Source organism: Ascaphus truei, chromosome 1 (genome assembly GCF_040206685.1).
Source record: "Ascaphus truei isolate aAscTru1 chromosome 1, aAscTru1.hap1, whole genome shotgun sequence".
Lineage (NCBI taxonomy): Eukaryota > Metazoa > Chordata > Amphibia > Anura > Ascaphidae > Ascaphus > Ascaphus truei.
In genome coordinates, this window is record NC_134483.1 from 364,309,533 (window position 1) to 364,335,339 (window position 25,807).

The following is a 25,807-nucleotide window of genomic DNA, read 5'->3' on the forward strand; positions in this document are numbered from 1 at the left end:
TTAGAACAGGATGGGTACTGCAGTTCTGCTTGAGTACCCGCATCCTGATCTAACACAGGGCTATTCGGCCACCATTTGCCAGAGTCCAGACTCTGTGGAGCCTGGACAGCGGGTGGGCTCAGTATGCAAAGAGGCAGAGGAGCCAGGTTAGCCCATGCCCACTTGCAGAATGAAAAAAGGTGCCCACCTGGCTTTACAATACTGGAATATCAGTGATTGGCTAGCTGGAAAATTCCCACGCTCTCATAGGCTGTAGAGGTTTGTGAATGGGACTCTGAAACCCATAAGGAGCCTTGCAGCCAATCAGGAGCGCAGATTCCAAGCGCCAAACCAACAGCGGCAAATTCAAAGATGCTCTGTGCTGAATAGACTCGAGCCGCCTTCAAGGATTTTCAACTCAGAAAAGTTTCTAAGTCCCACTTCTGAAGAACGTAGCGGTCGTGGCTGGCATTGCATGCCGAAATCAGTTCCAGGACTTTCGTGAGTACCTACCGGTAATTGGAAAGGGCTTCTACAGAGTTCATTTTTGTGAATTTCGTTTTAAAGGATAGATTTATTCATTAGCCCTGTTCCCAGTAAGTGTGTTAACCCTGTAAATTGTGTTACATTGTGTGTATGTCTTTTCCTGAAATAAATTACAATTTTCTTTGCTCAATCAATGATCCCGGTATAAAAAGGTGTTAATAAGCCTGGTCTCCTGTGACACTGCTACTTTAATTTGTATTTAGGAAAGTGGTAACATTTGATATTCTTTGTTTCTAGCATGTGATGGTGGGACTTAGGTATTTTTAATTATCCCTTGTGAGCACATTCACATCTCGGACAGGTCCGCAACCCTACTTTACACCATTATATCCTGGCATATTATGCCTTCACTGCAGCTAGGGATCCTGGGAAATGGCATGCAAATATGCACACAGTGTCGCCTTTTGCTTCAAATCCATTTTAACATGGATCCCTGTAAGTTTATGCCTGCCACATTACACAGCTTTTCAGCACAGCCTTGGTTAAAGTGCATAGCTAGTAAACCCACTCACAGACAGCTGTTTCAACCTTTAGGGTCTCATCAGTGTGGGATTGGTTGTATGGGTTTTGCAATGTGCAGCTGTAATACAGTAGGTTGCAAACACACAAAATAAGTTATGGTGGGTAAAAAAAAGTGACAAAAACATAATTAACATAGTATTTTTAATTAATAACAGTCATGTTGGCTTGCAATGCATTGTCATTTTAATTTTTAGAAATTAAGGTAAATTCTGCAATTTGAGGGTTAAAAAAACAAGAGGATAATTTTCTTTTGATACATCCGGTATTTTGCCTCAATGTATCTCTGTTTTTTCTTCTTACCAAGTACCTTGCTCACGTCAAATTAAGAAACCGATTGGTTACAACAATCTGAGTTGCTGACATCAAATAATAATTTCGTTCCAGTTTAATGGCATAGCGAAAAGAAAGTAGATGCCGTTAAAAAAAAAGAAGAAAAACAAAAGGTTGCCAAGTTTCAGGACGTCTTCCTTAGGTAAATACCTCTGTGAGTGACAGGGGTTGCTGAGTGCGTGGAGTTGATGAGAATGAGTGTGGCAGCCTGGCAGTGAGTGTGAGTGATGTAGTGTGAGGGTGCTGCTGTAAACACTGTGAGAGGGAAGGAGGGAGGAGCAGGAGGAGGGGTACAAGCCGCACACACACACACACACACACACATTGCACCGGCACAGCACTCCTGCAGCCTCTCCACCTCACAGCAGTCCCTCTGCATTGCCCAGGCTCTGGGGAAAGGGGAAAGCTGCCCTCCTCCTGCCCATGAAGAGGCTCCCGCCGGACCATGGCGCCGTCGGGCCCTAGCAGTGTGAAGAGGAGGTGCAGGAGGTGTCTGTACTGGATCCCTGTGCTTTTTATCTCCATCATCGTTTGCTGGTCCTACTACGCCTATGTGATCCAGCTCTCCATAGGTGAGTGACAGGGGCACTAATCAACAGAGCAACATCTTCTCACCTGCTATATATACTGTACCAGCATATCTACTCACTCACACAACCCCCATACACACTGTGTACACTCTGTAAATATCCACAGGCTAAATACATGTACTCATTAAAGAATAGTGACATATGTAGTTTTTATATCATAAAGTAGCAGGTCAGATACCAAATTAAATGGTAATGTTAAATGACAGATTATATACTGTATGCCAGGCAATTTCCTAACTCTGCCTAAAGCAGACAATGTATACACACACACACACACACACACACACACACACACACACACACACACACACATCAGTGTGTGTGTGTGTACAATGCATACTGAATATTTAGAAAAGTATATAATGAAATGAAACTACAATATCAATATGTATCAAGGATTGAAGAATGCACATTATAGACCTACATTTCATATGTGCTATATAATTACACAATTGTTGACTATGGATGCTGAATCATTGATCACAAATATAGTGTATAAATATATCATATACATGTACCTCATACCTTACTTCCTCATCCTGAATCTTCCTCATTTTTATTGCCCCATTTGCACCTATAGACTTATATTGTACCTTGTATTGTATTGTATATCTTAATTTATATAGCGCCATTAATGTACATAGCGCTTCACAGCAGTAATACACGTGGTAATCAAATAAATAACAGATAATATAAATCCCATATTTCCTCGATTGTAAGACGCCTTCGATTGTAAGACGCACCATCGATTTGGCCCTTACAATTGAGGAAAATTACTTTTTCGCTTACCATGTCTCAGGAGAGGTCCCATGTCTGCAGATGGTTGAAGATGGACGGTGGGAGTGTGGTGGCGGCAGCAGGACAGGTCCAAAGTCTGCAGCTGGTTGAAGATGGACGGTGGGAGTGCGGTGGCGGCGGCAGGACAGGTCCAAAGTCTGCATGTGAATGAAGATAAGACAGCGGGCGTGCGGTGGCGGCAGATCATAATAGCAGGAGAGCTGAGCAGGAGCAGAGCGGCATAGGGGAACGGCTTGGGAGGTGCACACTGTAACCGGAAGTCAGACACCGGTCAACTTCCGGTGTTACAGAGTGCACCTCCCAAGCCATTCCCCTACGCCGCTCTGCTCCTGCTATTATGATCTATTAGCCGCCACCGCACGCCCGCTGTCTTCTTATCTTCATTCACCTGCAGACTTGGGATCTGTCTTGCCGCCGCCACCGCACTCCCACCCGCTGTCCATCTTCAACCATCTGCAGACGTGGGACCTCTCCTGCCGCCTCCGCACACTTTGTCCTCCGCTGACATGGGACCTCTCCCGAAACATGTTAAAAAAATTAATACATCGATTCTAAGACACACCCCAATTTCAGACATGTGAAAATCGGAAAAAAGGTGCGTCTTAGAATTGAGGAAATAGGGTAACAGGACATGGGAATAAGTGCATCAGACATAAAAGTAACATTAAGGAAAATGAGTCCCTGCTCCGAGGAGCTTACAGTCTAATTGGTAGGTAGGGAGAACGTACAGAGACAGTAGGAGGGAGTTCTGGTAAGTGCGTCTGCAGGGGGCCAAGCTTTATGTATCATGTGTCCAGTATAATCCACAGTGCTATTCATATGCTTCTTTAAGCAAGTGTGTCTTAAGGTGGGTCTTAAAGGTGGATAGAGAGGGTGCTAGTCGGGTAATGAGTGGAAGGGCATTCCAGAGGTGCGGGGCAGTAAGTGAGAAAGGTTTAAGGCGGTAGAGGGCTTTAGATACAAATGGAGTAGAAAGAAGACATCCTTGAGAGGAACGCAAGAGTCGGATGGTACCTCTTAAAAGCCAGATGTGTCCTCCGTGAGTGAATCACTAGATAGATAGCTCTAAGATCAAAGTATGCACAGAACATAAATTAGACTGTGTACACCATGTGAAGATGCTTAATCATGACATACAGCACTGAATCATCCAGATGTAAGTACTAAATCATAAAAGGACACTAAATCATTTACTTAACCAAACACACAAGAGTGATACCAAATAATGCACAATATAGGCATGCCCCGCATTAACATACGCAATGGGACCGGAGCATGTATGTAAAGTGAAAATGTACTTAAAATGAAGCACTACCTTTTTCCACTTATCAATGCATGTACTGTACTGCAATCGTCATATACGTGCATAACTGATGTAAATAACACATGTGTAACAGGCTCTATAGTCTCCCTGCTTGCGCACAGCTTCAGTACAGGTAGGGAGCCGGTATTGCTGTTCGGGGCGGGCTGACAGGCGCATGCGTGAGCTACCGTTTGCTTATTGAGCGATATGTACTTACTCGCGAGTGTACTTAAAGTGAGTGTCCTTAAACTGGGGTATGCCTGTATGTGTACATTGAAAATACATATAAATCATACAATGAAATGATATAGATTATACAAGTTATCAGTGTGAATATATTATTTAAATGCGTACACATTATACCTGTCAGGAGTCACTTGTTCCCATAAAAATAAATCTTCCTTTTCAACGCATTCACTGGACTCTCACTTTTACAGTTACAACGATTACATTTCCCCTGTCACAGTTAGGGTTGTCTGCACCACAATCCACGCTGCTCCACTCAAATATAGATTTTATTTTTATTTGGTGCCCTTTCAAACTGCTGCTCCTACTCAGTCTCTATACCTTTTTGCCATTTCTAATTCCTGAGATACCAAGCCTTGAAGCAACAGGAAATAAAGTGTACAGGGCTATCCGACGTTTCACTTTACAACGGATGGCATATCCGACGCTTTACAATGCAGCCCTACGGGCTGTTTTCAGAAGCTAGAATGCGTTATCCGACGCCTCAATGAGTTATCCGAAGCTCACCACCACTGATTAACTTGGGACTCACTTTACAACGGTTTCACTATCCAATGCTACTTCCAGAACGGATTCCGTTGGATAGCCGAGGACTGCCTGTACTGCATGGATTTACACCCCCTAATTTCAGTTCCATGGACAACCCCCCGACTCTCCAGAAATTTACCAGGGAAGTTGCCAGCATTTCAGTCCCCTCCTGGGCAATAGGAAGCAACTGCATCATTTTTAGCGACTAAATCCCAGGGCGAAACCAGGAAGTGATACTGGTACCTTCATGGTACGTATCATGTGAACCGAGGCCTTCCCGGAGCTGAAAACAGCGCTGCTCTACCCCAAAGACCGCTTGGTTACCATCCTGTCCAAAAAAGGAGTAACAACTGTGCGGTTGCTGTTTTAAAATGTAATCACAGCATATTGAATAGAATTAACCATGAGTGTATAACCCAAGTTTAGGTCAGATAAGTGAAGAATAAAGTGTTTATAGGAGGACTCTCCATGGTATTTTGGTATAATGAAACAAATACATTCACGTCCCTACATTTGATTTTAAGTGCATAATTAACTTTGACTTTCCCCACTTATCACAAGGAATATGAAATACATGTGTCTCTATTGATTTGATGAAAACAGGAGGTCTTCTCCTTTTGGTGTACATCTTTTATATAGATGTTGGCAGTGTACATTCTTGGTCCTACATACTAAGGCAATTTTGAAGTGAAATTGGCACAGAGGGCACTATTTTCGTCTTGCTCCTCTCTACATCAGTGTATGAAGACCTTTGTTCCAGTGTTTGCCCCATGTGCATCAGCCTGTGATTTGGGGAGTGACATAGGAGGTGTTAGAGAAGACTTACATGGCACACACAGATTATGAGATGTATCAAAGTGTGCTCTTCTGTGTAACTTTTTATTCCTTCAATCTGCATCAAAACCTCGGCCAGGTCTGAGATGGCATAAACCTTTATGTTTAGAAGTCAGCACCAGATGTAAGAACAATGTTGTTACATATGACTTGTCTTGGAGCACAAAATGGTGCCAAATGTAAACACAGGTGTTCCTGGGCATTGCTACATATACATTGTGTGTAATTCTGACAAAACTGTGGTTTTATTGAGGCTCAGTAACACCCATTACCTAGAACAGGAGTGTGCATACCGGGGGGGGGGGGCGCGCGGGAGTTTCTAGGGGGACATGGCGGTTGCAGATCCCCGTGCTCTTCCCCAATGCATTTAAATTAAATGTCGGGGGAGGCGTGAGACCTCTACAACTTTCTTTTACTGCTGTCAGCCGGCTCTTTGACGAAGCGTCGTCATGACAACACAGTGTCAAAAGACGCTGTGGGGTCAAATGGCAACAGGTTGCCATGGCAACGTGACGTCACATAACGTTTGACGTCATATGATGCCGCTGAAGCCTGAGAGCAGGTAATGAGGGGGGGGGGAGGTAGCGAGCAGGGGGGAAGCGCAGACGAGGGCACGAACTGTAAAGTTTGAGCACCCTTGACCTAGAACATTGGTGGCCAACTCTAGTCCTCAAGGGCCAAAACAGGTCACGTTTTAAGGATATCCCTACTTCAGCACCAGTGGCTCAATCAAGGGCTCAGTTTTTTACTGAGCCACTGATTGAGCCCCCTGTGCTGAAGCAGGGATATCCCTAATACCTGGCCTGTTGGTGGCCCTTGAGGACTGGAGTTGGCCACTCCTGAGCTAGAATGTCTGTTACCTCTGCTTTGTTTATAACCTACATTGTAAATAGGTATTTTGCCTTACATCTCCAATGCTCTTAGGCCTCGGATATTTTATAGGCGCGCGTGCGACGGTGTGCATGGCGTCACGTGCGCCTGTACGAGAAGCAATCCATGGCCCATGGGATTGCGTAATGAAGACGTGCCCGTGACGTCACGTGAGCATTTCACCCTCAGTGGCTGAACCGCACACGTGACCTGGCCGTCATGCGACAAAATAAAAAAAAATTGTCTCGCGAAAAATCGTTCGCCCCGTCACTCACGATCACGCGCGCTCTATGGCCGTCTGCATTGAGGTACGGCCTTTTCTTTGCGGTGTGCGTGACATTGCTCATTCCATCGCATGACTATGGATACGGCCTTAGACTTCTTAAAGCCTCAGGTCAGCTACAGGTTACTGAAGAACGACTGCATCGTCCCTTCTCCAGGTTTTTAAACTATGTTGCTCTCTCTAGATGTTCCTTTCTTTAATTACTGCTTTCAGAACAACGATAAATTGGGCATTTGTTTTCAAATCCCTCTACATTAAGAAATGTATTTAAATCTACACTGATCCAGGACTCATACAGCTACTAGACCATGGGTGGCCAAACTTTCTTTCAGATGTGCCAATAAATGGGCACAAATGTTTGGGCGGCTCCCTGTCCAAATGCCCCCTAAATCCGGTTTAAATAAATAGCTGAACCGAAACGAAATAATGCCAAAAGTAAACAAGGATAATAAAAATATTAAAATATTACAAACATTTTTATTGAGAAGAGACAAAAAAAACTTGAAATCCTAATTTTAAAAAAAATAAGGAAGAAGAATCTGAATTGAAAATGTCTCAATGTGGTTTCTGAACTTGCATTTCAGGTAAGAGTTTCTCAAGATTAGGATTGATTTTCGTTGTTGATAGCAGAAGCAGACTGCATCCACATCAGTGTATGTCACTACAGATCAGTAATTATTTTTGACAAAGTTCATTGCTGAAAACGTCTGCTCACAAACAAATACGGGGAATAACTTAACTTACATTTTAATATCCTTATTTAAATTGATTTATTTTATGGTTTTAATTGGTAATAAGTGATTTCAATTGTTTATTTTCAAAATTTATGTTAATCTTCATAAGTTTCCCTTGTCATGTTTTTTAATTTGAAGGATTTTGAGGTGTTCCATTTCTTAGTCGTTTTTTCAGTCATTATTTCTTGTTTGCTCCTTCATCAGGATCCTATTCCAAATGCTTCCAGGTTGGCCACCCCTGTACTAGAACTTTGAGCAGATACAAAGTTGAAACAGCTCAAGCTGCCGTTTAAAAAAAAAAAAAATCCTTTCAATTTGTGCATCAATACAATCTACACAATGACAAGTGATTAGCCAAGTTGCCGATCGATCCATTCTCCTGTGATCGGTCAGTGAAAATAAGACTCGGGGTTCACTAAATTACTGTCAGTGCAGCAGAAGTGGACCAATGATGCAAAGTTCTCTGTGGAAGATCATGTGACCAGGCAGTCACTAGATACAATTGGTTCACTGCTAGAAAGAGGGCAGGGCTCAAAAAGGGGTGTGTCAGAGCCTTTTTCAGTAGAGGAAGGGGATGTGACTTTGTAAATGGTTGCTATAGGAACACAAAATACTCATTATATTATAATATCTAAAAAAAAAATGCTATAAGTATTTTCTCATAGTATCGAACAGATTTATTTAAAAAAAAACACACACATGTAGGATATTTTTTTGTTATCTTTTACATGTGTGGGAAGCAGGGGGGTATCCAGAGTTGTACCCCATTTATTCCAAGAACTTCTGGTTTCTGAGATACTTACCGGGGAAGGTGCCACTGTTTAAATTTCCAACGTTGCGTCGCCTAATAGGAAGCCGCAACGGCATCCGTCATGGGATCTTATTTGCCCGGGTGATATTGGCACAAAGTGGAAGTAACCGGCGACGCCTTCTCCCGTAAGTATCCTAAGAACCATGGGGTCCCTGGAGCTGAAATAAATGGGGTTCAGCTCTGGAGCCCGCCATGCTTCCCATATACAGTATGTATAGTCAAGAGGGAATGCTTATTTAAAGTGACAATGTTCTATGGAAAATGCAAAGTTCTACAGCCTTCAGTTATCATTCATTCATTTAAAAATTGTATTACTTTGTTCACTTTTCCATTTCACCTTCTGCTTCATCTAAGCTACAGTGAGTCTTGGTTGCATTATTGTTGTTTGTGAGTAACTGAAAAGTGAAGTAAACACTTTTAGTAAGTTATGTTTAGTGGCATATTTACCATTGTACCAAAGTGACCATTATAAAGAGTAAATTACATTTTACGTTGCTTAATAATAATATCTTTATATAATACTGCAGTGTATACAGAGTTGTACTGTAATTTTGCAGGAGTAAGTCTCTGTCCCATGTAGCATACAATCTAATTTTGGTACATTTGGCACAAGGAGATATAGTGATTTAACAAGGGCACAAGGAGCGGACCTTGGGACTCAACCTGGGTCCAACCATTTCAAAGGCAGTGACTTTACCACTGGGACACTTCCTGTTCCTTAAAAACATAATAATTAGGCAGATACAAAAAGCAAAGTATAAAGTGTTGCAAGGACTTTGACCCAGGGCTCAACGAAACCAGATTACCTAAACAGTGCCACGTGTATGGGCACCATGGTGGTGATCCTGCTGCCAAACACTGCGCTGCAGCTCAACGCAAGACATTGTAGAGTAGTGCCCTTAATGTAACTGTGGGCCTGCCACAAGGTTTGGTGTCACGGGTGCAGACCTCTGGGGATCGCGTACTCCTAGGTGGTGTTGCCGTAGGACAGGGAGATGCCAAAGCTTGGGAGACAGAGGCATAGCTTTGTGGAGTGTGCCATTTGGCAGTTTTTTTTACCCAGGATGCACCTCCCTCTCACACCCAATCAAGAGCTGGAGTGTGCACGGATAAGGCATGTAGGAAAACGTTGAGAACGGCAGAGTTTTTACTCAAAAAGAGTCAATTAGGGACAGTTAGAGAGACGGCAGAGAATGGAAGATAGGAAAATAGCGCTGCCCCATCAAACTAAACATGGACCGACGCAGGTATATATGGCTGCACCTCCTGTTATGGTAACAACTCAGAGGATATGTTAAATAGCACTATATACATATTGATGCCTTGGCCTGGTGAAGCCAAGAAAATAGAACTTACTTTCTAAAGGCTTAGTGTCTAACAGTGGACTTGTGCAAGTGGGGTTGGGGCTGAATCGAAGGTTATACAACTAACTTCCTGATAGAGGAACAAAGGTTATCAAACATTTGGGTCAGATTTTCCGTAGATTCCCTTATCTAATGGTTTAAATGCACTTGCTACAAAATACTGCTCGCTCCCAGTATGAAGCCCTGCCCCCTGAGAAAGCTCCAGCAGGGGTGAAACGTACATCGGGATTTGTTGCCAGTGACGTCAGACGTCACGGGGACTTGACTTCATACTGGGACACCGATAGCTACAGCATTTAGATATATTTAGATACTGAAAAACCCTTAACCCCTTACCCTAAACCCACTAATGTTAACCCCCTAACCTAACCACTAAAACCCCTAAAGTTGACACCGTACCCTAAAACCTTCCTTATAGTAGAAGCGGCAGGTGGCGGAGGGTCCCCCTGCAGTCAAACGCTGATGGGGACTTGGTCGTGGCAAGGCGACCATGACCAAATGTCCCATTCTGTCCCCAAGTCCACTACCCAGACACTGCAGACTAATGAAGTGGAGTAAAGAACATCTCCTGGTGTCTAGCTGCAGCTTCTTTATAGAGGAACCTCTGTGCCGCCTCAAAGAGAGATAGCATAAATAGTGTTGAGAAACAAAGCACAATTACAAGATACACCAATAAAAATAGTATATCTTTAATGTCAAGCAATTAAAAAAAAACATATATATATATATATATATATATAATAAAGAATATCACTTGTGAGCACATTCACACGTCTTAGACAGGTCTGCAACCCTGCCTTTCAACCATTATCACCTCGTATATGTATATATATATATATATATATAATCAAAGGCTCCTTACCAGGCAGACCAGAGAATCCAGGGAATCCAAAGCAGGCACAGCAAGGAAGAGACAGCACACTTGTTAGCAAAAAGAATTGTATTAGTGAAGCAGGCACAAAACACCAACGTTTCGGTCCTAAAAACAGGACCTTTATCAAGGGAGTGCTTCACTAATACAATTCTTTTTGCTAACAAGTGTGCTGTCTCTTCCTTGCTGTGCCTGCTTTGGATTCCCTGGATTCTCTGGTCTGCCTGGTAAGGAGCCTTTGATTATATTCATTCATATGGGACTAAGCACCTGTCTTCATCTGTATTTGTGTGCCATCTGCTCTGTTACCTATATATATATATATATATATATATATATATATATATATATATATATATATATATATATATAAAATTAAACACTACGTGTGAGCGTTTCAGAGCTTATTTGGGTGCAGCCCTCCACTGGCTCTCCAAACATCCAGATGCAGAAAATGAGGGACTCCTCCAATGTTTGGTGTCGGTGTTCTCCTGTACTGCCGGTAGTTGATGGTTAAAGCTGCAGACCAAAAAATATCCTACATGTGTGTTTTTTTTTAATAAATCAGTTCTGTACTATGAGAAAATACTTGTAACATTTTTTAAACAACTCTGAATGACATTTTTAAAGTATTATAAAGTAACAAGCCTTTTTATTTTTATAGCAGCCATTTACAAATTCACAGTCAATACTCCTCCCAAGCCGAATCTTCGCCGATCAATCACAAGAGAACGGATCGATCGGCAACTTAGCTAATTACTTATTGTGTGATTGCATTAATGCCCATATTAAACGGGGAGGGGGAATAATTAAAAAAACAGCAGCATGGATTGCTACTTTAACAAGCAGTCTATTGTTATTGTAACTGCTTTGCCAGTGACTTTATGGTGAAAGAAAATAACCATGCAAAACATCCTGCATTGATGTATTTAAGGCATTTAAACTAAATAGGGCAGCAATGTAGTTGTTTTGCATTTATACCAATGAAATAATCTGTTTTTGTAACCCTCTTTTCTCCAGCTTTTGTGAAAGACATGACTGGGAATCACGAGTTATATCTTCTACTGTTCATTTGTACTGTTATTCCCTAAAATTAAGAGGAAACTTTGTTCCTACTTTTTTGGAGGATAACCATTTAATTAGCGAGACCTTAGAAGTAGTCATTTTAAAACATCATTGTAGTGCATTTGTATTACAATATTACAAAATGGACAGTGCATCAGATTAAGAAGAATAGGGGAAAAAAGATTTCTTCAAAGCTTTAATAGATAGCCATACAGAAGGAAACACTCTTTTGAACATACCGATTGCTTTTATGGAACTAATGTGGAAGCTCACAAGTAGATGTGGTTTGTACATGGGCTTTCAACTCTAATTACTTTTTCTTAAAACTATTTTATCAATTGCTTTCTTGGGTCTAAAACCTTTTACGCCACTATGGATTTTAATTGACTAGTAGATCCAAAAAGGCTGTATCCACATCAGTGGAAGTAAACTGTCCCTGGCAACTCTTTCCAGACTGCATATGCTAATTGATGCTCAGTGTAGAATTAGTCATGATGCAGAATAAGGGATGAATAATTATGGTAAAATATATGCATTTTTTGGCAGTAAAAGAGCCCCATCATTAACATTATAAAGAAATGTCATACATTATGTTGCTCATTGTGTCTTCGGAGACTAGCAATGTGTTACAGGCAAGTTAAATATAGTCTTTACGCTAGTGAAGCTATGCTGAATGGTATATACTGTACAAATTGTTGAGAGATTCGTTCTTGTTACATAGTTACATAGAAGAGGAGGTTGAAAAAAGACATATGTCCATTAAGTTTAACCTATGCTAAATGTAGGTGACCGATACTTTATCCTATATCTATACTTACAGCATTGTGATCCAGAGGCAGGCAAACAAAAAACCCCAGTGAAATATCATCCAATGACGTCTCCTAAGGGGAAAATTAAATTCCTCCCTGACTCCAATAATTGCATTCATATATCTCCCTGGATCAACATCCTTCCCATGTTTACTTATTTGGTACTAGCTGATATACCCGATGTTGCCCGGGATGTAATGTTCTCGCTCGCCCCTCTCTCCACTACCTTCCACTCTCTCCCCCCCTCTCTTCACAGCTCTGCCCCCCCGTTCAGAGCTTGTTTCCCCCCCCCCCCCCGTTCAGAGCTTGTTCCCCCCCCAGTTCACATCTCCGATTCCCTCCCCTTCCACGCTTCGTTCCCCCCCCCCCCCCCGTTCACAGCTCCGTTCCGCCCGTGTGTTTGGCAGCTGAGCTGACTGAGGGGGGAAGTGTGTGTGTGTCGGTCAGTGTGTGTGTGTCAGTCAGTGTGTGTGTGTCAGTCAGTCAGTGTGTATGTATGTGTGGGCTTGCCCCTCCCTCTCTCCTGACTCCCTCCCCCCCACCTGCGGACTCGCGGTGGCGCGCCATTGTCAGGGGCGGGTTGGGAGGTGAGGCGCTGCTGACATGGGGTGGTGGTGCACAGGCGGCTGCCGTCGTTGGCGGTGGTGGTGTAGAAGTCGTCCCCCCCCCGCGCGGAGCTGTGTCGGTGGCTGGTGGGGAGGTGAGGCGTTGCTGACATAGGGTGGTGGTGCAGAGGCGGCTGTCGTCGTTGGCGGTGGTGGTGTAGTAGTCCCCCCCCCCCGCGGAGCTGTGTCGGCGGCTGGTGGGGAGGTGAGGCGTTGCTGACATAGGATGGGGGGTGGTGGTGCAGAGGCGGCTGTCGTCAGCGGTGATGTAGTCCCCCCCGCGCGGAGCTGTGTCGGCAGTGGGTGGGGCGCTGGTGACAGAGGGTGGGCGGTGGTGGAGCAGAGGCGGCTGTCGGTGGCGGTGGTGTTTTCCCTCCCCCCCCCCCCCCCCCCCGCGAGGAGCTGTGTCGGCAGCGGGTGGGGAGGTGAGGCGCTGCTGACAGAGGGTGGGGGGTGGTGCAGAGGCGGCTGTCGGCGGCGGTGGTGTAGTCCTCCCCCACCCCCTTGCGAGGAGCTGTGTCGGCGGCGGGTGGGGAGGTGAAGCGCTGCTGACAGAGGGTGGGCGGTGGTGGCTGTGGTGGCTGTGGTGGCGGGTGGGATGTGCGTGCGGCCTGGTGAGGGTGGTGTGAGCGGATACACACAAACAATATTTCAGTCTTATATATATATATATAGATATCCCTGTATACCTTTCCTTTCTTAAAGGATGTCCAACCTTTTTTTGAAGATATCTATTGTATCTTCTATCACAGTGTCTATGGGTAATGATACCCACATTGTAACTGTCCTTACTATGAAGAATTCTTTCCTTTGTTGAGAGTAAGGACCATATGATGATGTCATTTCTGATATTTGAAGGCTAAAATGCATTGGGATTATTACTCCTCACTCTGGCTTCTTTTTCATTCAAAACTGTCCAGACCCCTCACATTTTCCGTCACTTGGGGTGATTTGCAGGGGCTATGATTGCACATCCAGTAAACTACCTATCATTTCTTTTTACATGGTCACAGTAGGGAAGAGGACAAGTTGAGCTGTTACAGAAGAAGCAGAAGCTGAAACGATTAGTCTCAATACACTTTAGGCTGAGTCCCCGCTGGCGTGGTCCGCGCTTGGCGCGCTTACCTTCTTCAATGTTGATCGTGACATCCAGGCTCACGCTATGCGCGCGCTCATGCGCATGCACACACGCTCTCCCAAGCATTGTGCTTGGGGAGACAAGGGAGAGAAACTTTTGTGCTGAGAGCAGGGTCACATGACCCTGCTCTGACCAATGGGAAGAGAGGGAGTGTTCTAATTACACACCAAACACAACATGACATTTTTTAACGGAGGGGGAGCAGAGAGAAGTGGAAGGGGGCACAAACAGAATGGTGCTGTGTGGTGGGGGGGCAAACGGAGTGGTGCTGTGGTGGGGGGGCAAACGGAGTTGTGCTGTGTGGTGGGGGGGGGCAAACGGAGTGGTGCTGTGTGGTGGGGGGGCAAACAGAGTGGTGCTGTGTAGTGGGGGGGCAAACGGAGTGGTGTTGTGTGGTGGGGGGGAAACGGAGTGGTGCTATGTGGTGGTGGGGGCAAACGGAGGGGTGCTGTGTGGTGGGGGGGCAAATGGGGTGGTGCAGTGTGGTGGGGAGGGCAAACGGAGTGGTGCTGTGTGGTGGGGGGGCAAATGGAGTTGTGCTGTGTGGTGGGCGGGCAAACGGAGTGGTGCTGTGAGGTGGGGGGGGCAAACGGAGTGGTGCTATGGGGTGGGGGGTAAACGGAGTGGTGCTGTGGTGGGGGGGCAAAGGGAGTGGTGCTGTGTGGTTGGGGCAAAGGGAGTGGTGTGGTGGTGGTGGCAAGCAGAGTGGTGTGGTGGGGGGAAAACAGAGTGGTGTGGTGGTGGGGGCAAACAGAGTGGTGTGGTGGGGGGCAAACAGAGTGGTGTGGCGGGGGGCAAACAGAGTGGTGTGGTGGTGGGGGCAAACAGAGTGGTGTGGTGGTGGGGGCAAATGGAGTGGTGAGGTGGGGGGGGCAAACAGAGTGGTGAGTGAAGGGGAGAGAGGGTGAGAGAGAGAGGGGGGAGAAGGGAGAGAGAGGGGAAGGGTGGGAAAGCAAGGGGAGAGAAAGCAAGGGGGTGAGAGAAAGCAAGGGGGGGAGAGAAAGCAAAGGGGAGAGAGGGGGGAGGGTCGGGGAGAGAGGGGGGATTGCCGGGAGAGAGAGAGCGGCCGAGAAATAGAGCGCAGGGGGGGGCAGGGGAGAGAGAGCACAGGGGGGCAGGGGAGAGAGCGCACAGGGGAGGGCAGGGGGGAGAGAGCACAGTGAGGGGGGCAGGAGAGAGAGCGCAGGGGGGTTGGGAGAGCAGGGGGCGTGGAGAGAGCAATGGGGGGAGAGAGCGAGCGCAATGGGGGAGAGAGAGCAATGGGGGAGAGAGAGCAATGGAGAGTACAATTGGGGGGAGAGAGAGCGCAATGGGGGATAGAGAGCGCAACGGGGGAGAGAGAGCAACTGGGGGGAAGGGGGAGAGCAACGGGGGGAGAGAGAGAGCAATGGGGGGGGAGAGATAGCAATGGGGTGGAGCGAGAGCAATGGGGTGGAGAGAGAGCAATGGGGGGGAAAGAGATGAGGGAAGGGGGATAGAGAGAGGAGGGAAGGGGTGAAACAGGGGATGGAAGGGGGTAGAGAGAAAATGGAGACAGAGAGAGAGAGAGAGAGAGAGAGAGACACAGACACATAGAGACACAGAGACACAGAGACACACAGAGACAGAAACACATACAGACACAGACAGCCCCTATCCAGCCAATGACACACCCCTCCCGTAATAGCCGTAATAGCCATGCCCCACCCCCCCCCCCCCCCTCCGCTCTTGCTCTAAAAATGATGCAGGACAGCGATCGCTCATGCTTGGAGAGCTGGTGATGTCACCGCTCTCAAAGCATGAGCGAGCTCAGCGGCAGCGTGGCCGCAGCCTTAGTCTTCCAGTATATAATGTAACCGTCCTTGCCAGTCTCTTAAGGAATTTACATCAGTTGACTATGTTTATGGCTGTGCTCAGTCTCTCATACCTTGTCAGGGTGGTGGATCCGCGCAGGCTGGGCGTAGATATGTTGATATTATAATGAAGAGCGCAAGGAACTTTTAGAGTACAAACAAGAGATTTATTGACAGCCGTCCAGATTGCGTCTCACACATTGACCTCATCCACAATAGATATATTTCTTGTATCTTCAGTGTTTGTACTATTGACAGCTTCCCAAGTTAGTATCCACTCTTAATGCTCTAGGGAGGTATTTAAGCTTGTTCTTGTTACTGTCATCTTACGTTTCCATCTTGGGTTACCCTAACTATCATGAACTGTGGCATCATTAGGCACTCTGATTCTGAGGTAACAGTGGGCCACTTAACAGGGCTGATCCCTAGGTCCCTTGGATACTATTGTGATAACCCCGATAGAACATAGGCTTCCTCTTTGTGAGCCTGTAGACTTCTATAATACCATGGCAATGGAGTCTAACTGAATGGGACACTTTCCCTGACTATAAAATAACAAACAGGGACAGGACAGTAACATTATATAGTAAAACTGCATAAGGAGATCCAGAGTACCAGCGTAGAATCCAAAATCACGGAAACAGGGAAACCCAGGTAATGAAAAATTATGCAAGGCTTTATTGAGACATTAAAATAGTGTCAGTGTCAGAGCAGAGCGTTTCCTATCACTATACACTAACTATACACTTAAACCTATTTACATTATCCACAGTTAGACCCCTCCAACTGTTACTCCCAGAAACCTGAGTTCTAGAACTTTAAGGGCTGTCTTATATACCCTGGTGCTGACATTACTGATCACCAGACATAACGTGGGCATGGCTTCTTTTCTGCCAAGTCACTCTTTACCATGTGACCTGAGAGGGGCGTTACCCTGTGTGAGCCCACACCATTAACCCATCAGGGCCATCAACCACCAAACTCAATACTATTCCCAGAGACCCAACTCAATACTATTCCCAGAGACGGGCTACACATAATATAAAAATTATATTATTCAGACTTATGAGCAGAAAATAATTTTGTTGCAAATTGATGTGAAGTCTCATCCTCCTCATTGGTTTGTTTGCTTATGCAGAGCAATTTGATTGGCTGCAGTATATAAAATTGCACAAACGGGGGACGCTATTTACAGAAATACAACAAAGTAGGTAAAATTGCGTTGCACTGACTGCAGACATTTAGTGAACCCCCGAGCCAAATTTTCACCACTCGATCGGCAACTTAGCTAAGGACTTGTGTGGATTGTATTGATGCACATATTAAAGGGATTTATTTTTTTTAAACGGCAGCTTGGACTGCTGCTTTAAAGGGGCAATCCTTATAAGGACCAACGTAAAGTAATGCCAGTGACATGTTTAGGGGTCTGCATCCTTTTTACCTAAATATGGCACCTGTAAGTATGTTTAAATATTAGTTTGTAAACATGGTTATCTGAAACTTGGGAGGGGTTTCATTTTCTCTGGCAATTCCCTTTCATCAGATTGCCCCTTCTCCCCTCTTACAGTTCTTCTGCCTCCAGTCTCTGCAGTCCCTGTATCTTTATACCCCTTTGATCCCTCCGCCCCCCTTTCTTTTTCTTTTGGCTATGTGGGGTGGTAATATGACTTTCCAAATGTTGTCTGGATGGGCCATATTACAAACCATTTAGACCTCCGTTGTTTTTTAGTATATATAACGTTTTATCAATCTCCTTTTAGTTTATGGACTGTTTTTATAGGAGAAAAAGGTGCTGCGCATTTGACAGATTGTGTCGCACCACTATTTTGTCATGTTATTACAGTAACTAAACTGTGGTGGGATGTATAAAGCCTTCAAAGGTAAAAGGCATGAAAAGGTTAACACTCAGCATGTGCAAAGTCCAGCCGAGCAATCTGCAGTTCAATACCTGCCAGAACTGCTGTCTGTTCTAAGTAATTTGCGAGGTGAACCTGATTGAAGGGTTATTTCAACTTCAGACTTTCTGCCTTACAATTTGTCTCCAAAAGGGACAGCTGAGATGCTGGACTTGGGGGCCTATGCAGAGAGCAGCGAATTTTAAAATTGGCGAATTTATTAAAAAGTAGCTTTTTTGGAGAGTTTTATTCTCCATATGCAGAAAAGTGCGAATTCTGCTATGTTTAACATGGATGCGTGTGGCGAGTTTAAATTGGCGAGATGCGCGCTTCAGAAACGTGTAAAAATAAATTTGCGCCTTTTTTTTCCCTTTGCAATGGCCGCGAGCGGCAGCTTCTTGCCAATTTTTTCTGGCGAGGCAAAAAGGAGACAATCGCGCCATTTTATTGGCGCGAACAGCCGCTAGATGCCGTTCGCGCCTCTCTGCATTAGGATATTTTTAAAACTGGCGAGATTGAGGTTCTCGCCAGCCGCGAGGCGAGTTTTACAAATAGAAAAGAAAAATTGGCGCGTTTTTCGGAACTCGCCATTTTCTGCTGCTTTCTGCGCGATTTTCTCCAAAAAATGGCGAATTTCGAAATAGCGCTGCTCTCTGCATAGGCCCCTTGATGTGCTATATTATGCCTTTAAGAGATGTTTGTTTTGTTTACATTTGTAATCTGTGCTTCTTATAAAGCAAGGTAAGAATTGTGTTGCAAGACTTTTTGAAGTGAAACTTCTTTAGTGGCGTGAATGCACTTTATTGAGGCGGAAGTCAGTGGTGACGGAAGTGACATCACTCCTAGCAGACGAGGCCGGCAGTGTTGCCAGCTTCCACCAGGAGGAGTCACCGATGGACAGACATGCAAACACACACACCGCTCCCCGAAATCTGGGCGCTGTGGCTCCGCCGGGGGGGAGGAGAGAGGAAGGGGGGCTGCTCTTGGCTGAGAGGCCGCGCATGTGCAGTGTTAGGCGCGTGGCAGCCATTACCGTGAAAGGCTCTGCGCAGAGACTGCAAGTCCCATGAGCCTTAGGGGCTGATACCATGTGCCCACAGCAGCCAATAGGGCTGCCAGAATCCCCTGCAACAAGATAGATACTTTTGGCACGCTGCGAGCCACGCAAGAGGCCGGCAAACTACCCCTGTCCGCCCTACAAATCCACCCAGTACTAAGGGAAGAGTGCTGCAAAATATCGGCACAAGATGGATATGGGGAGCTGTTCAATCACACCAAAGGATTGTCAGAGATTCCACCAGGGGGAGTGAAGGTCATGTACGTCGTGTGCTGTTATCTGGGCCGAGACAACGCCAAGCATCTGTAATCTCTTGAGAGCACGCCCAAGGAAGATGCCAACCGAGGATACAAACTTGTGCCCGAAGTGCAGGAATAGAAATCCAAGATTCTCCCCGTACCCCATGCCCTTCGATCACGGTCAAAGATTGGGGCGAATATATCCAGTCACCCACGTCGAGACGATGGCTCAGGTGAACACCGCCATTGTGCAGGATCAGCCGGCCGGGCTGACATTTGACTTCGGAGACTCAACCTTGCCCACCAAGTGGAAGGATCGACTAACGGCCAAGCCTGAAGAACGCCGGGACGTGTTCTCCACCAGTGAGATGGATGTGGGCTGCAGCCGAAACTCCCAGCACAGCACATCAAGCTAAGTGACACCACGCCTTTTCGGGAGCGTTCCTGTCACATCACTCCCCGAGATGTGGAGGACATGAGAGATGTCCTATAAGAGATGGAGACGGCAGTGATTGTAACAGAATCCCGTAGCCCCTACACATCACCAATCGTGGTGGTGCGGAAGAAGAATGGGTTGGTCTGATTGTATGTCGACTATCGGACCCTGAACAACTGCACCGTACCTGACCAGTACACTCTTCCGATGATTGAAGAGATTCTCAATGCGCTGTCAGGAAGCCAGTGGTTCAGTTTACTGGACCTGATATCTGGGTACTACCAGGTACCAATGAGTGCAGAAGACCAGGAGAAGACGGCCTTCGTATGTCCCCTTGGCTTCTACCAATACACACACATGCCCCAAGGCATTTGTGGTGCCCCAGCAACCTTTCAGCATTTGATGGAGAAGAGCATCGGCAACATGAACCCACGGGAATGCTTAGTCTACCTGGACCATATCATCGTCTTCGGTAAGTCTCTGGAGGAGCATAAAGAACGACTACTGAAAGTGTTGGATCGACTGGGCCAGGAAGGCTTGAAGCTGTCTTTGGATAAATGCCGGTTCTGCCGCACCTCAGTGACCTACGTGAGACACATAGTGTCTGCGGATGGGATTGCTACCGAACCCGCCAAAGTTGAAACAGTGGTGAAATGGTTGAGGCCAGAGAGCGTCATAGAACTACGCTCCTTTCTCGGATTCTGTGGATACTATCACTGTTTCGTGGAGGGGTATTCAAGCAAAGCGAAGGTCCTCAACAACCTTCTCAAAATATACTCTGAAGTTACCGGGCGGAAAGCCACCTCTGCGCGACTACCATTCGACAACAAGTGGACAGCCGCCTGTGAAAAGGCATTCATTGGCCTAAAGAAAAGCTTAACGGAGGCACCCGTTCTGACTTACGCCGATCCTGAGCAGCCCTACATCCTTCATGTGGATGTGAGCTTCAACAGCCTAGGTGCAGTCTTGCACTAGAAGTAACCGGCTGGCCTCTGACCAGTGGTCTCTGTCAACCACAGTTTAACCCCCAGCAAGCAGAATTATCCCGTCCACAAGTTGGAATTCCTCGCTCTCAAGTGGGCAACCATGGACAAACTCCATGACTACCTATATGGAGTCACCTTCGAGGTGCGTATGGACAGCAATCCGCTGATGTACATATTGACGTCTGCCAAACTAGATGCCACCAGCCAAAGATGGCGGGCGGCCCTCTCGAACTACCGGTTCACGTTAAAGTACAAGCCGGGGCCCTTGAACATCGGAGCTGATGCTCTATACAGAAAACCGGGATTGAGTACCAACCCAGATGATGACCTCTGGGAAGAAATCCCTGGACCAGGGATGCGGGCTATGTGCGCAACCGCAGCCATCGTGGAAGATAAAGTGGCCTTCTCCGAATTGAGGGTCATGGATTCATTGGGATGCCAATCCAAGGCTATCCCTGCCGCCTTTTGTAACCCTGAAGGAATGAATATCACCCCAGAAAAGATCATCGCCTGGAAGGATCTGGTACAATACCAGATGAGGGATCCAGTGGCTGGAATTATCCGCAAAGCCGTCCAGCAAAACAAGCCTTCATTGCTGAAACGTACTCCCAGCGACACGATCGCAGTACTAATGCGGGAAGTGGATAAATTCGAAATCAACAAGGGCTTATTCTGTCAGGTGGTTCAATATCATAACCACCCAGATAGAATGCAGCTGGTTCTACCCAAGAAACTACAACACATGGTCCTGAGATCAGTACAAGATGAAACTGTCCATCTCGGCGTGGACAAAACCTTCGGTTTGATACGTGACCAGTTCTTCTGGCCATGGATGCGAGAGTTGGTAGAACACCAATGCTGCCGATGCTCACGGTGCATTCAACGGAAGATCCTACCCACCAGAGCCACTCCAATGGCTCATCTGAAGAGCTCTAGTCCCCTGGACCTCATGTGCATGGACTTTTTGTGTATCGAACCAGATGTCCGAGGCATCGGCAATGTACTGGTGATCACAGACCACTACACACAGTACGCCCAAGCCTTTCCAACCAAAGACCAAAAGGCCATTACTGCGGCCAAGATATTATGGGAGAAGTACTTAATCCATTATGGACTGCCCAATCGCCTGCATTCGGATCAAGGCCGGGACTTCGAAAGTAACCTCATCTGGGAGTTGCTTAAGCTGTTAAACATCACCAAGTCCCGAACAACTCCTTACCATCCGGATGGAGATGCTGTGCCAGAGAGGTTCAACCGGACCCTCCTGGACATGCTCGGCACCCTAAAAGGGTCTCAGAAGAATGAGTGGAGTAAGCATGTGGAGTCCCTGGTGATGCATATAATTGTACCTGCTACGAGTCCACAGGATTCACTCCTCACTTTCTAATGTTCGGGCAAGAAGCACGACTTCCGGTAGACATACGTCTGAGGGTATCGAAAGCTAGCAGAGAAAGATTCCGCTCATCTGAATGCCAATAACAAAAGGTGCTACGACCATTGGGAAATTTGTCCTGGAGATGCAGTTCTCCTCCATAACCTCGGAATCCCCGGCAAACACAAATTGGCCGACCGTTGGCACAACGGGTCTTCTAGGTCGAAACGCAGATGCCGGACCATCCGGTCTACCTCATAAAAGATGCGGATTGCCGGGTAAAGTTCTGGCACCGCAATCATCTTCTGCCTGTCCCACAAGTGGGGGACGATGAACCAGAGACAGAGGCTACACCATTGGCCGGTGAGCCAGAAGGTCCCGAAGACACAGTAACTGAGACAACCGAGGATTCTATGGAAGGACCCTCTAGTAACACAGACCAAAGTCAAGGGGCACCTCACGAAGGAACTACAGATAATGGGCCCAGTCCTCAGACACCTACTCCAATGGCTCCAATGAGCCCTTCTTTGGACCCCAGAAGTCCTTGCTTTATACCTCACAGAGACATTACAGAGACTGTAGTACCCCCGATGAGAGCGACTGAGCCTCAAGAGTACTATCACTACTCCCCAGAAGGAGTTTAAGAAGGGCTTCGCCAGTGACTGTTCTCTTTACCTCTCTAATATGAGGAAGAAGTCTTAATAGACTGGTCATTCCGAGCTGATCTCAGGACTTGCTATTTAAAGGTGGGCAGGGCGAGCTTGGAAACAGGGAGGAGGCACATATCTCCAAACAATTGTTTACCAATTAAAACCTCTAATGGTTAGGTGGGTCTGGGTTTGCACTTACAGGGTTTGTGTGTGCACTCATTGTGTTGTCAGAAATATGGCTTTACTAAGGTAAACCCCCAAATCAGACTGGACAATGATTCTTTATTTTTGGGGTAACTCTAGCGTACAGTACTGTGCTACTGTGTAAATTTCAGGTGTTTATAAACCAGAACACTAAAATGCCATTTTCTGTACTCGCCTCTTAAGGCGGTAAGGTTGGAAGTAATTCCGCGCCATCACATGGGTACTCCGAGGTATACACCGCGTGATTTGTTTCAATAACGGCCGCTGCATCTGTACGTGAATCTAAACCAATTGTTATATTCCTAATGTACTCTAATATCCTCACACGCAGAGGATGGATAATACGTCCTATGTATTGTAATCCACAAGGGCATATTAGCATATAGATCACAGATGCACTTGTACAATGAATGCATTTTAAAATCTTAAAAGATTCTTGAGTAACACTTGATTTAAAGCTATCAGTCTTAATAAGGTGAAATCTACATCCTTTGTATCTAGTGCACCTGTGGAAGCCTTTTGGTTTAGTAATTATCGAACTGTTGGGATCATTACTATCCAATGAGCCCAACAGACTAAGGAGCCAATTTGTCTTTCAAATTCATAACCTTACTAAAGACTATCTGAGGTTTTTCTGGTAGAAAGTCCTTTAGAATTAAATCTTGCTCGAGAACATGCCAGTGTTTTTATTATTTTGTTAATTTTATCAGATTCTTGATTGAACTAGGTTATAATTGGAATAAACATTCTTTTTGGGGATTTTTTTTGTCTTGGAACAAGTATATCACTTCTATCCAAATCCCTTGCTTTAGATTTAGCCTTTTGAATTTCTAACACAGGATACTTTCTATCTATAAATTGTTCTAATGTTTGCAATTGTTCTTCTAAAATTTGGGATTGAAAACTGGTTGAAGGATAGACAACATAGAGTTGTCATAAATGGAACCTTTTCAGGTTGGGCTAAAGTTGTGAGTTGAGTACCTAAATGGAACCCTCCTTTTTAACTTGTTTATTAATGACCTTGAGGTTGGCATAAAGAGCAAAGTCCCTATCTTTGCTGATGACACTAAATTCTGTAAGGTAGTAAAATCAGAGCAGAATGTAATTTCTCTCCAGAAGGACTGGATAGACTGGAAACTTGGCAGGTAAAGGGCAGATTTTTTGTTATTATTTATTTATAAAAATGTTTTACCAGGAAGTAATACATTGAGAGTTACCTCTCGTTTTCAACTATGTCCTGGGCACAGAGTTATGATGACAGATACATGGTTACATTAGGTGAACAGAGTTATAAATTATGTATAAAGACATTGCTTGAACAGTTTAACATATTTTATCTTTTAGACGTATGACAAAGATAGAGACCAGATTAAAATGTGAGAGCACTTTAGTTTTGAAAGAACATAGACTGGTGGTGGATTTGAGAGTCTCAGGTAGATTGTTCCAGGTGTGAGGTGCACGGTAAGAGGAGGAGATGCGGATGGATACTTTGTTGAACCTTGGGAGGATGAGCAATTGCTTGGAGTCAGATCTCAGGTGATAAGTACTGCGTGTGGTAGTGGTGAGGAGCTGGTTCAGATAAGCAGGTAGCCTGCCCAGAAAGTATTTGAAGGCAAGACACCACAAAAATAAACAGCCTAACCCTTTGTAAGGACTGACTCGCTTTCCCAGTTCCTATCTGCAGGGCTGGGAGGATAAGCCCCTTACCAACCTATCACCCCAAAGCCTAAAGAGGTACCTGTAAGCAGGGGCTCTTTGTGTCATTCTCTGTGTCTGGTTGGTGTCTGTTAAGGGGTCAGCCTCTGGCGAGTTCCAGGGTCTGCTGTGTCCTGGAATAGAGGCCTGGGTCTTTCTGTCTTAATCTAAGCACACAGTCCTTCTGTGTGCTCAGACAATCATGTCCTTTAGCAGCACAGTTGTGACTGTGCTCAGGAGTCTCTCTAAGCAGTTTTTCCAGCTTGAGGCTTTTCTGTGGGTCTGATTATCCAGGTGGAGACTGGTTAATTGTCTTTAGCTGCAGTTAACCAGCTCCCTGCTGGATTCCGTAGACCACTTTAGGCTTTCTATTAAAGCCTTATCTAGACAGGGCTATGTCCCTGTTACAAGGACAAAGTGGCATATTGAGTTGTAGAGGGTGTCTAATTTGCTAAGGTGAGTTTGGGGTGCTGATGTGGTTTAATACAGATAAATGTAAGGTTATGCATTTGGGAAACATGAATAAAAAGGTGTCTTACCAATTAAATGGGGCCAAATTAGTTCAAACCTTGATGGGGAAGGATTTAGGAGTGCATGTGGACAATATTGTATCACTGAGCTTTTTGAATTACAATACAATACACAATTCTAGACATTTCTGCCCCACACTAATACTGTAGGCTGTTTTCGTTGTGGCCGCTGTAAGATCTGCATATACAGTATCTACAAAAATCTAAAACATTTACCAACAGAGATAGACCCAAATACTTTAATATATATTCCTTAATTACCTGCAATACTAATTTTGTCATTTATCTGCTGAGTTGTGGCTGTGATAAGCTATCTGACCACCAGACCACTAAAACAGTGTATCATGAAACAGACGAGATTGATTTCCAAAAAGGATTTGACATATCCAGTTTCCAAGCATTTTTCCATGTGCTCTTCAGGTACTTCACACAATTTCAAGTGTATTGCTATTGAATAGAATAAGCCACAGAGGCGAGGAGGAGACAGAATTAATGTCCTGTATTGCAGGAAAGCTTTTTGGATCTTTACGTTGTATACGTTAATAACTAAGGGGTTAAATACAGATTGGGAGCTCAAACATTTTATATAAACAGCATTAATATCTCTAAGTGAGTTAACTTTTATATCCCTTTTGTGTCACAGACCCCAATCGAACATAATGTTTAGTGATGTAGTGATACCTAC

The 25,807-nt window shown here is 45.3% G+C and overlaps 1 protein-coding gene across 2 annotated transcripts in view; it reads left to right on the forward strand.

The window, feature by feature from the left end:
- Positions 1–1,694: 1,694 nt before the first annotated feature.
- Positions 1,695–25,807, forward strand: part of ZDHHC2 (zDHHC palmitoyltransferase 2) — a 127,972-nt gene continuing 103,859 nt past the window's right edge. For both annotated transcript variants that reach the window (XM_075610022.1, XM_075610028.1), the window contains exon 1: positions 1,695–1,949. In XM_075610022.1, coding sequence (XP_075466137.1) covers positions 1,823–1,949 — 127 coding nt within the window. In that variant the 5' untranslated portion in view covers positions 1,695–1,822. The remainder of the gene's footprint in view (positions 1,950–25,807) is intronic.